Source organism: Medicago truncatula, chromosome 7 (assembly GCF_003473485.1).
Source record: "Medicago truncatula cultivar Jemalong A17 chromosome 7, MtrunA17r5.0-ANR, whole genome shotgun sequence".
Taxonomy (NCBI): domain Eukaryota; kingdom Viridiplantae; phylum Streptophyta; class Magnoliopsida; order Fabales; family Fabaceae; genus Medicago; species Medicago truncatula.
The window spans coordinates 12,142,820-12,155,236 of NC_053048.1; the positions used below are offsets into that span (position 1 = coordinate 12,142,820).

The window sequence follows — 12,417 nt, forward strand, 5'->3', positions numbered from 1 at the left end:
CGGAAGGAGGGTCTTATTTGGTCTGTACTTTGGGGCTCGAAAGAGCGTTTATCTTGTTGTGCTTTGCAGGGAGAGGATGGTACGTGGATCTGCTCCGTGTTGACGGTTGGTCCATTCACCACGGTCTAGACCTCTACTTAAGAGGTTGTTATAATCTATTTGTGTTGCTTTTAATTTTCATATTACCTATTAAGGTAGACCTCCATTTTATGGATAAACTAGTTAGGTTTATGTCCTCCAATTTTTTTTTTATGTATTTTTCCCCCCTTTTTTTAATAATATATTTATGAGCATTCGGCATAAGATAAGAGTTCGGTACCAACGTAGTTGAGAGCCACTCTTATTTATGTCATTTGTTCTTGCCTTATATAAAAAAAAAAAAATATATGATATGACATGACATGACATTTTGAAAAAAGTTATTTCAAATAAAAATGTCTTTGATAAAATTGTCAAAATTGTTGCATGTGAGATCCATTAATCATGGAAGCGACTACTTACATAAACACTCATCACTTTCACTATGAGATATATAAATCTAATATTTTTTTTATGTTGCATTGGATTTGCTTTAAATAGGGGAAGGACTCCCCGTTGTGGATGATCTATTATTCTTTGACACCAACATTGGGGAAAAGTTTGAATTGTATCATGAAACCTAGATGAAGATTGAAACGAATCAATCATTGCTACGTATCAATCAAGCCAAAATCTTGGACAAAGTGATGTATTAAAGATTTAAAGAAAAACTTTAAATCGTATCAAAGTGATACGAATCATAATATGTTTGAATCATATCAAAATGTCATTTTAGATGACCAAGTGAACCTGAGGGCGTGATTGGTATGAACCAACACAGTGTTGAATCTTATCAAATGACTCAAAAACTAGTTATAACAAGACTTGATTCACAAAAAACTTCTAAACACAATTTTAACACATGACACTAATGTAGAGAACCTGAGATCATAGATTGACTAAGGTGTTTTCGCAACAAAATTATTTAATCATAAAGACATAATTAACATCTAAATAAAAACATCATCAAAACCTAAACTAACAGGCAATCCACAAAAATAATAATTAAAATGGGCCAAAGCTATCATCCAAATAACCCATTATTTATTTATATCTTTTTAAAATTATTCAATACATTAGATAGTTAATAATAACTAATTATATTCGTACATGAATAATCTACTACATGTCAACTAATAGTGTGTAAGACTAATATATATTTTTCATTATATATCTATCAAATATATGTTAAACCATGTGTGGTGAATCTATAACATAAAATTAAATTATTTTTTAATAGTTATTTATTTACCGTGCTTGGCACGGGCTCCATACTAGTTTTAGTTTATAACAATGTGGATATTTGGGTAGACGAGGTGTCGTTACGGAATAGATTTAGTAGAGTTGTCATTACTAAAAGGGGAGTCAGTGGCATCGATGAAAGCATTAGGGTGGGGAGTTGAGGGTGATGCGTGGAGATGGAGGCGTAGGTTGTTTGTGTGGGAGGTGGGGTCGGTGGAAGAGCTACGCTTTTACTTCATAATGTTCGGAGTGCATATAACTCTATTATTGCCCAGGTTAGTGTTGATAATGCGGAGGCTGCTCCTTCTATTTGGTATAAGGATGTTCCGTTATAAAGGTGTTGTTGTTTGTGTGGCGCTTGTTCCATGATCGGCTTCCTACAAAAAATAACTTACACAGGCGACAGGTTTTAGACATTGATGATCAATATTGTGCTGGCGGTTGTGGATCGACTGAAACATCCACCCATTTATTTTTACATTACATTCATTTTAGTTCGGTTTGGAATCATATATTACGATGGCTTGGGGTTGTCTTGGCGCTGCCTAATGATGTTACAAGGCAGTTTACTCAATTCCATCACTTTGGTGGTGTCACAAAGTCGAGGCAATCTATTTTACAGGTTATTTGGTTTGCGACTGTATGGGAAATTTGGAAGGAAAGGAACAACAAAATTTTTAAGGCAAAAGATAGCCCAATTATACAGGTGGTGGACAGGATTAAGTTGTTAACTTTTAAGTGGTTGAAGGTGAAGTTTCCAACTCTTATCTTCAACTATCATGGCTTAGTCCATTTACTTTACTAGGCATATGCTAATTTTTGTAGTTGTCTTGGGTTGATTTGTGGTGATGGCTTTTGCCTTGTAATTATTGTATATTCTTTGTATTAACTTTTAGGTTTTCTTCCTTGACTCATATTATCCTAGGAAGACCTATGTGGTGGTATTATATCTCATTTTAGTCTCTTAAAAAATAAAAAATAAAGTTTATAACAATGTCATTTTTTATTTTTGAAAGAGTCAATCGGCTAGCTAAAAGGGTTGATATAAACTAAAGATTAATTGGCTAGCGGTATTTTTGTGAGTTGATGATATAAACAAATTAAAAGGGTCAGCCGGCTAGCTAATTTTAACTTTTCCTAAAAAAAAAAAAAAAAAAAACTACCCTTGTAGTTCTTTATGTTCATTTTCTTTAGTCTCTATGCGCAAAATCATGAAATTTGGATTTGTTGCTTAACGATTTCAAATGCCTTTTATTTCATGATAACAAATATTTTTTTTCTGAACAAACCATAATAACAAATATTAATACCTTTTATTTAATAGTAATAACAAATAATAGTACTCCTTACTTTCTTTAATCCCTTAACCCAATCAAGAGATTTTTCTTTTTGTTACAATCCAACCAAGTGATTACAAATGCCAATTATTATGCAAATATTAGTATTAAAATGTAGAATGCAATATATTTGCTGACGATAAAAAATTATTTTATTTCCATAATTATACATTGAAAGATTTCCCCTTTATTAAAATATAGTAATATTTTAATTTTGATTGTTCCAACTATAATCATATTCCTATTTATGGGCAATTAATCTGCTGTGAATATATTCCCATTATACTGTTTTGTTGTGAAAATTATTTTTCAATTAAATGGATTTGAAGTTATTGTAGAGTAAATCTTTAACAAATAAATTTTTGATTATTCCGTTTTAACTTTTGTTATATATAATTTTTTAGAGTTTAATTAAAGGGTAGTGCTAACTTATGCACTTAGGAAAAACTCAAAAGAAGAAATATTTTATAAAATTTTGTACATTCAACTCATTAAAAAACTAAAGATTAAATGTAATTTACACATTCCAATGAGCTATTTATTTGTTTCATTAACTCGTACCTTAAGGGCACAAGTTAGCATTTCACTTAATTAAAATATTATGCTGGTGTAAAGTTTCTTTAAACTGTTAATCAATTAAAATCATTCTTTAACACACGTGATATTAACCTAAAACCCGTGCCAAAAATAATGTTTTTTTCAAGGGAGAAAAAAATAATATTAGAAAACTACAAAAATTAATTTTGTCATAAAATAAGTATGCTTGCTCACATATATATATCACAATTGAATTCATAATAGCATTCTTGTACGTCATCTTCTACCATAAGAATTTTAATTCATTAGGGAAGTTCATCCTAAACATGTTTTGAAGCTACAATTAAGGTGTAGAAGAGGAGCATTGTTGTTGACACATTTCGTTTGGCTGAGAAACACGAGTAAATTATTCAAATGTCCCTCGGCAATTAATTATCGAAATTTTAAAGAACCGACTGCAGTTAACTGCCGAGGAAAACTTCGGCATTAACTGTCGAGGAATTTCAAACCTGAAATTAAATAAGAAAATACACCTAAATTTTCCTTAATTAAATTTAATTCTTTAATTCTTAATTAAATTTAATTCTTTAATCCTTTTTAAGGAATTAAACATAATTATTTTTATGATTTCATTCATATGATTTTGTTGCCCTAAATGAAGAAATATGAGAGATGAATAATATCTGCAATCTGTAGTTAATGACCTAAAATGGTGATTCAATAAAAAAAAATGCAACAACAAAAACGTTACAAATGATAGAACAATTATATTTGTAATTATTAGTAATTAATTTCATTGATGTCTGTCATTATTCATAGGTTTGACTAACCTATTATTACTTTATACTAATATTTCATATATTATTACTTTAATTAACATGAAAAACGCAACAACAAAAAATAAAAACGCAACAACAAAGAAAAATGTTTGTCGTCGGTAATTAATGGACCTAAAATGGTGATTCAATAAAAAAAATGCAACAACAAAAAACATTATAAATGATAGAATAATTATATTTGTAATTAATTTCATTGATGTCTGTCATTATTCATAGATTTGACTAACCTATTATTACTTTATGATATTTTAGATATTATTCATTTCTCTTTCAAATAATTATATTCTTAATTATTCTATTAATAAAACCTCTTTTTTTTTTTGTAGAAATAAAACCTCTTTTCTATTACTAGTAAGAAACGTGATCGAATATGTAATTTTAGGATCTCATATTTCTTCATTTATGGCAACAAAATTATTTTAATGAAATCAACAACGTTATAAAAAGAATTCATGTATTAAAGAATTAAATTTAATTAAAGGAAAATTTAGGTGTATTTCCTTATTATTCCTCGGCATTAACTTCCGAAGTTTTCCTCAGCAGTTAACTGCAGCCGGTTCTTTAAGATTTCGGCAGTTAATTGCTGAAGGATATTTGGGTAAATTACTCGTGTTTCTTAGCCAAACTAAATGTGTGAACACATTAACTCGTAGAAGAGATACGGTGTGATTTTTTTTTTTTTGGTCAATATACGGTGTGATTTTTAATGATTGAAAACAGTTACTACAAATTTATGACGTTTCCATTTTCAAGCGTCGAAAAAGGAGAGATATAAGGAGATTTGAATGCTGATATTCATAGCCTGGAATAGTAGAACGTTCAGATGCAAAATATTAGTTGTAATATAGTCTATAACAAAGCCACATGTACTTTATAATAGGGAATAATTGATTTGTGTATATTTTGTAAATTGTAAATAGAGATACTCATGATTTACGGTTGCTAAGAACTTCATCAACATCATTTTCATCAAATCAAAATTTGAAACAAACAAATCCTAACTAACCTCATTCTAAAGCTGTCTCTTTCTCGATTCACACAGAGTTCTGTCAATTTCAATTAGGTGCAAAAAAAAAATTTTATCTGGTATGTGTACAATTATTATTATTATTAGGGTTAAATATGTTTTTAGTCGCTATAAATATACCAATTTTTATTTTTATGCTTAATTTTCTTTATTTTTTGCGAAAAATAGACTTCACGGAAGTTGTTAAATAATAAAGCATAACTGACTGCCGCCTCTATAGCTTCACATTCCAAAGAATTCACGGAAGTTGTTTTATCAAATTCTTGATAAAAAATTTACTGAAGGTAATTCTTATTTTATTTTTTTTCCATCGATGATGTTTGCATTCAATTTTTCATTATTCAATTATGATTTTTTGGAAAATTAAAACAATTGGAGAGATTGATTTGGAAATAGGGATTGACATCATGGTTATGGTAGATTTTTTATTATTCAATTTTCTACTTTTGATGGCATGTTTTCAATTTCTTGTGATCTCAAATGGTTTTATAACTCGAGAGTTTTTAGTATTTTTTTTATTATTGGAGGGGCTAATTTTTAAGATCGCATCGGAATCGAGGCCTCCAGATTGTTTAAGACGGTCCTGCTTATATGTATTAAGTTTTTCAGGGTGATTATTTGGCTGCATATATATTTATAAGATTCCTTTAAAGAGGAAAGGAATATTGCATATAGTCAATGAGTGCATATCTCAAAAGATATTGATCGTGCAATGGGAACTCCAACAAGAAGGTGTGACATGAATACATATTACTCCTTCTTTCTCACTTGAAAAAAAAAAAAAAAAAAGTAGCAAAGAAATTTGCATGTAACAAATATAACAAATTTATGTTTTGTCCTACAGTGGAAATATTAAAAAACCTAATGAAGCAATGAAGCTCATAATAGCAGCCATTGTTGGAGTTGTTTTTGGCTTCTTTGTAGGAGTATCATTTCCAACAATATCGTTAACTAAGGTTTGTAATCTTGCACCATACATATCATTCATGGCATTTTAGTTGATTAATCGAACAGTGGGACCCCTTTCTGGACCCTGTGTATGCAGGAGCTTCAGTGCACTGGGTTGCCCTTTAATTTAATGAATTATGTTTTCATGTAATATATATTATTTGTCAGATGAATCTCCCATCAAGCCTTTTCCCGTCCATTGATCTCACATATGTTGAGGATAAGTACTCCAAAATTCAAACCAATTCTATTTGGGATGCTTTGGCTTCCTTTAGAGGTGATAGAAATTTGTACGATGAGCTTCACAAAGTCGATGAGAAGACAAAGGTATAGTTCTATATACTCTTTTTTCTTTTTTTTTTTTCATCGTAACTTTATTTGATGAAAATATTCACCATATCTTAGTAGAAAAATAATTTCTAGCACACTTCGTCGATAATTTATCATTGATCGAAATTCATGCGCGCATCCCTCTGTTTTGGAAATGTATCCCATAACATAAGAAATAAGAAGGTTGGAATGGGGCCAAGACAAATAAGAAGGTTCGTAAGTGGTACCGGTTGATTTGGCATCCCGCGGTTTGGAGTATTTGGAGGGCGAGAAATGATGCATTTTTAACAATTTAATTTGTGGGGATAGTGGAGGCGATTAAGGTTTTGTCGTGGAGGTGGATGTTGAGTCGTTTGAAGGTACCAGCGAGTTTGTTTTATGAATAGTGTTGGTGCCTAAGAGAGTGTCTCATGCTTTAATGGGGCTGTTTCGGTATCGCGGAGGTTGAGGCTGGGGTATGCGGTGTTTGCTGTATGCGGTTCTGGTGTACTGTCGTACTGCTGTTCGGTATATGCGCCTCCTGATTTTCTGTTTTGCTGCTGGACGGTTTCTGGTTTTTGCTGACAGCAGTTTTTTTTCTGTTTTGCTGGGGTTTTTTCGGTCTGCTGTTGTGTTTTTGGGGTTTATGGTATATCAGTGCCTCTTGTAATTGCTATTGCTGATCGCGAGTTTTAGTTGTGTTACTTACACGCGCTCGTTGTGAATAAATTTTGCTGATTCTAAAAAAAAACATAAGAAATAAAACCTACATGAATTAGTAGGATACATGTGTTTTCAAACGGATCGATATTAAAGAGAATATTAGAAAGCGATGTCACATTACACTGCAAATCTTTATATTGTGGCAAAATGCAGTCAAAATTGTGTTTTGATGTCATTGTGGAACATCAAAACCTTTTATATTGAGACTGAAATTGTTGAATTCAATTTAAAATCACAACTAATAGTATTAATGCATTGTATATCATTTCAAATATTGGAATGTTGCACTTATAAATAGGTACATTATATTGTGATGTAGATTTGGGTACCTACAAACCCTAGAGGAGCTGAAAGACTACCTCCTCGAATTGTCGAATCACAATCGGATTTATATCTCCGCCGGTTATGGGGTCAACCACATCAGGTATGCAAATTCACTTCACCTTAATGCAAAACCTGCATTTTAATTAAAAATAAAACTATTATTTGACACCAACATACATAGTTAAATGGACAATTTCTTACTACATTGTATCAAAATTTTGAATGATTACTTGGAAAATGACCTAAATTAGATTTTGTAGAGGTGAATGAATAAGTTATAAAGAGTAACAATCGAATTTGAGAAAGACAAACATTGAACACGAAATGGACACTCCCAATGGTAATGTTTGTGAAAATAAAGTGGATTGAGTTTAACTCTATACGTAGGTTTTATGTTAGTGTTGGACACTTGACACAATTTCAACCTAGAGTGTCAAGGCTACATAGATAACAACATTACTACGAAAGGAAAAATTAGTGACGGAAAAAATAAAATCCCTCATAAATTCTTTGGTCTCAAAATTTAGTGACGAAGTTAGCGAGGGATATCATATTTTCCCTCACTAAATTTTCCTCACTAACTTTTGTTTTTATAGTAGCGAATACTTTTGCATTGCACAAGCATTGATGGTAAAAAAAATAATGGTGAATCAACATTTTTTAAAGAGTTGTTTGTTAGACACTTCTAAATGTGGTGTATGGACGTCTTTTTCACTCGAATTCAAACTATGGTTCGTCAGAATTGCATATATGTGAGCTTCAATTCATTATCGTACTAGAGAAACTGCATGGTGATTCATTTTTTTACATGGCTATAATAATGAATTGAAGTTCACATGTATGCAGCTCCTAAATCAACAGACAAAAAAAGTTACAAAACAAGTTGTAAAATCAATGGAGTTGTGATATTAAGCTGCATATGCTAGAACAAATTATGAGTTACAATTTCATATTCTCTAATTTGACTCTTTTCTTGATTGAGGTGGCACTTATAGGACCTAACTATCAGACCAAAGTATCTTGTTACTTTTACTGTTGGTTATGATCAGAGTGACAACATTGATGCTGCAGTAAGAAAGGTTTCATTTCTCTCTCAACCCTGTATTAATTAATTAATTTTGTTCTTTGATTTTCATATTTTTTGTATATTATATTATTACAATGAAGTACAGACACTCATAAAATTAGACGTGTCCCAGTATCGTGTCCGACACGACACCTACACTCATAATTACACTGAATTATATGATTTTTTCAAATTATTAACCGTATCAGTGTCCGTGTCTGGTGTCCATGTCCGTATCCGTACTTCATAGTATTATTACTATTAGGCGCATGCGCTAATCTTTCTAATTTGTTTTTCTCTTTGTATAACTCTTGGTCTTAACATTACAGTTCTCAGAAAACTTCACTATTGTGTTATTCCACTATGATGGCCGGGTTAGTGAGTGGGACAAGTTTGAGTGGTCAAAGAAAGCAATTCATATCAGTGCTAGAAAGCAAAGTAAATGGTTGGTAACATATTTTATGTACATAATTCTTTCAATTTATTTTATAAATTAGTGAATCACCCATTTAGTCTTTCAATTTCTAGTGGTAAGTCAATTTGATTATGAAATTAACGAAATTTTAAAATGGTCTTAAATTGAAAATCATTTAGATTAGTTCTTATTGATATATTGCACATGCTTTATTCATTGTAGTGTGCAACTGGACTAGTTATTGTTTGAAGCGAGAGTACCTCGAGCTATCTTCAAATAGTTCTTGCTCGCCTTTCAATTTTTTTAAATTTTAAAATCCAAACGTTTTACACGTTTGAATTCTAAAATCTGAAAAAATAAAGATACCAGATAAACGTGGGGAAGAAATTCACTAATTTTACCTCCAATGTGTTTTTTTTTTACTGATTTTTTTGTCTTGCTTGGACTCGAATTTTTTGGGCTTGTATTCAATTTTTTTTTAAGTCAGCCCCAATTAACTTTTTATTTTATTTTTAGCTATGAATTATGATTGAGGTTGTTAAGTATTTTATTTTATTTTAATGTAACAAGAATTTTTTGGCTTCTATTTATCCTGACATTTGGTACAAGGTGGTATGCTAAACGCTTTCTACACCCTGATATTGTGGCTCCCTATGACTACATCTTCATTTGGGATGAGGATCTAGGCATGGAGCATTTTGATGCAGAGGAGTAAGTATAAAAGAATTAAAATTTCATTTTATATATCAAGGATTACTGACACATGAATCAACAGATAAAAATATATATCTCGGTATTGTAGGTACTTGAAAATAGTAAGCAAGCATGGTTTGGAGATCTCACAGCCTGGTCTAGACCCAAGTAGTAGTAGTTTTACATGGCAAATGACAAGAAAAAAAGATGGTAGTGAAGTACACAAGTAAGTGAATAATTTTTTGTTACTCCCTCGTTCTTAATTATTAAACTCTTTTGAAACATTTATTTCATCGTTCTGCTTTTAGAAATTTCTAATTGTTTCGTATTTTATTAGAAGTCATTTTGCAAATTATGAATGATTTTGTATTGAAAAGAAAAATTATGAGTGGTTTTATATAATTTTTCTTCGATAATGACATGTGAAAAAAATATTAAAAGAATTAAAAGAGGAAGAAAATAATAAATAGTAAATGGTATGATATGAATAAGACCAATTTTCCTTCTTTACTAATTTTCAAAATTTTAAAACTGAATAGGAACTAAAGTGTAAAGCTTTTAGTCATATAATAAACAATTCCTGCAATTTGAAGACTTTTGGGACCAATTTTAGATTTACGTTTATAATGTAAAAACACATTTAAAATTCTTAATTTTTAGACAATACTTTGAATCTCACTAAATAAAGTTGACGATTTGAGATAATACTTGATAAAGTTCACTTTAAAATCACATTGTCTAAAATAAATAGAGGTTAAAAATTCCCATTTTTAAAGTGATTAAGTGGGGGTGTATGGGGTTCGAACTCTGGTTCTTGCATATATTATGCAATGTACATATCATCTGAGTTAAGCGCATTACACTCGAAAAATTAAATTATCAAATAAAATTTAAAATTTTACCTCTGATTCGTTGCTAAGATATTGAGTCAAAAAAATGTTGAAGATATCAAAATTAAGACCAAGTAATTCCATATTTGTTTTAATTATTCAATGGTAAATTATATAGTATATTGTTGCTTAATATTAATTTTGATTACATTATATCACTTATTAAACTATTTTTTTTTTCTTTCAATCTTTTGCAGGGATGCTGAGGAGAAAAACGGTTGGTGTTCTAATCCACCTGTGCCACCTTGTGCTGCGTAAGAAAATACTTTGTTAAGATTTTATTTAACCATGTATTATTAGTTCTAATTTTTTTTTTTTAAGGAAAAGATATTATTAGTTCTAAATAACAAGCACCATTGTCCTCGCGAGCTTAACTCAAGTGATATGGACAATGCATAAAATATGCAAGGTCTACGGTTTAAACCCTGACCACCACCAAAAAAATAACAAGCACCTTTCTTCTTCCATTGGATCTTGTGGGTTTCTTAACTATTTTATGTTCAACAACTCACTTATCCTGAATTTTATAAATTGCTCAGATTTGTTGAGATCATGGCTCCTGTATTTTCCAGAGATTCATGGCGTTGTGTGTGGCATATGATACAGGTTTTAAACCTTTTTGTGTTATATATATATATATATATATATATATATATATATATATAAAATAGTAGTAATATTATTTGGTTACATATCACCATAAAATCAATTAGTACCTTAATTGCTCATTTTTATATTTATTGGCTTGTAGAATGACCTAGTTCATGGATGGGGTATTGATTTTGCTCTCAGAAAATGTGTGGAGGTTAATAGTTTTAATTTAATTATTTCTTTATTTAATTTTTAAGCACCTATTTAGCCATGATTAGATAATGGATTTTATTTTGATTGCATTGGATATAGCCTGCTCATGAGAAAATAGGAGTTGTTGATGCACAATGGGTTGTCCACCAAAGTGTTCCTTCACTTGGAAACCAGGTAAATAAAGTTGTAAAATGCATTTGTCAAATTAATTATTCATAAATCTATTCTCAGAACTAATTATTTAAAAATAATATATCAATGGAAATCTTTTTTATATATAATTGTGATTGAATTGACTGTCTTGTGTTTCAATAGGGGCAAGCGGAGGGTGGAAAGGCACCATGGGAAGGGGTATGTATGAATTTTGATATCATTGCTTATATTTATTTTTAGATTTAATTTGTATAAACTATCAATATAAAAAAATCTCACGAGCATAGTTTAGTTGACAAAAACGTTACAGTATGCAAAATCTGCAGTTTAAAATCTGATTTCTCCGTTTATTCACCTCAAGAGTAAATTTCTATCCACTAAACGAATTTACAAACAAAAAAATTATATACGCATGTAATCATATTTGATCATTATATCGTTTTGTTACATTAGTTCTTAAATGGTGTTTTTAAATATAATTGATGGCATATGGTTCCTTAAACTAATTTCCTACTATATTTGATTCTTTAACTAATGTCTTCGGATACTGTTTAACATGACCTTATATAAAATCCTTTTTTATTGATCGAATATGTCAAATTAAACCCCTTTTTGCCCAAATAATCTTCAATTGTAATCAAAACATTCATTTTCATTCAAGATTAATTTTGATTTCCATCTGTATAATAAGAAGATTGATACCAAAATTTGCTTTGCATCAGGTGAGAGAGAGGTGTCAAAAAGAATGGTCAATGTTCAAAGAGCGTTTGGCTAATGCAGAGAAGGATTATTTCAAGCAGCAAATTAAGGGATTTGTATATCCCCCTAATTAGAGACTTAGGACATTCATTATGCAAATTAATTTTTGAAATGTGTTACATCTATGTTGGTTTCATTCCTTAATGGGTTAAATTAAGTTTGGTATAGAAATTTTATCTCACCTGAAATTTTGAAATTGCTATGTTGGCTCCCATGATTGAGGAGGTATGAACCCTGATTCTTCTTCTTATGTGTCTGAATTTTCTATTGCAC

The 12,417-nt window shown here is 30.4% G+C and overlaps 1 protein-coding gene across 2 annotated transcripts; it reads left to right on the forward strand.

Annotated features, from left to right (window-relative positions):
- Positions 1–5,635: 5,635 nt before the first annotated feature.
- Positions 5,636–12,417, forward strand: LOC25497906 (uncharacterized). 2 transcript variants are annotated; one of them, XR_003006923.2, is made up of 13 exons: positions 5,636–6,016; positions 6,177–6,335; positions 7,360–7,464; positions 8,360–8,443; positions 8,760–8,875; positions 9,455–9,556; positions 9,648–9,764; positions 10,626–10,682; positions 10,968–11,034; positions 11,180–11,225; positions 11,332–11,406; positions 11,548–11,583; positions 12,108–12,145. XR_003006923.2 is itself a non-coding variant. In XM_013592634.3 (13 exons), the coding sequence occupies exons 1-13, from the start codon at positions 5,933–5,935 to the stop codon at positions 12,216–12,218; spliced, it is 1,167 nt and encodes a 388-aa protein (XP_013448088.1). In that variant the 5' UTR covers positions 5,640–5,932; the 3' UTR covers positions 12,219–12,417. The 2 variants fall into 2 exon arrangements, 1 of the variants encoding a protein (XP_013448088.1); XM_013592634.3 differs by having other exon boundaries at positions 5,640–6,016; positions 11,180–11,233; positions 12,108–12,417.

Excerpts from the sequence above, each read along its gene's own strand:
- LOC25497906 (XM_013592634.3), top strand. The coding sequence starts at position 5,933 with ATGAAGCTCATAATAGCAGCCATTGTTGGAGTTGTTTTTGGCTTCTTT. Across the intron at positions 6,017-6,176 it reads CAACAATATCGTTAACTAAG|ATGAATCTCCCATCAAGCCT; the intron begins GTTTGTAATCTT and ends ATTATTTGTCAG. Across the intron at positions 8,444-8,759 it reads TTGATGCTGCAGTAAGAAAG|TTCTCAGAAAACTTCACTAT; the intron begins GTTTCATTTCTC and ends TTAACATTACAG.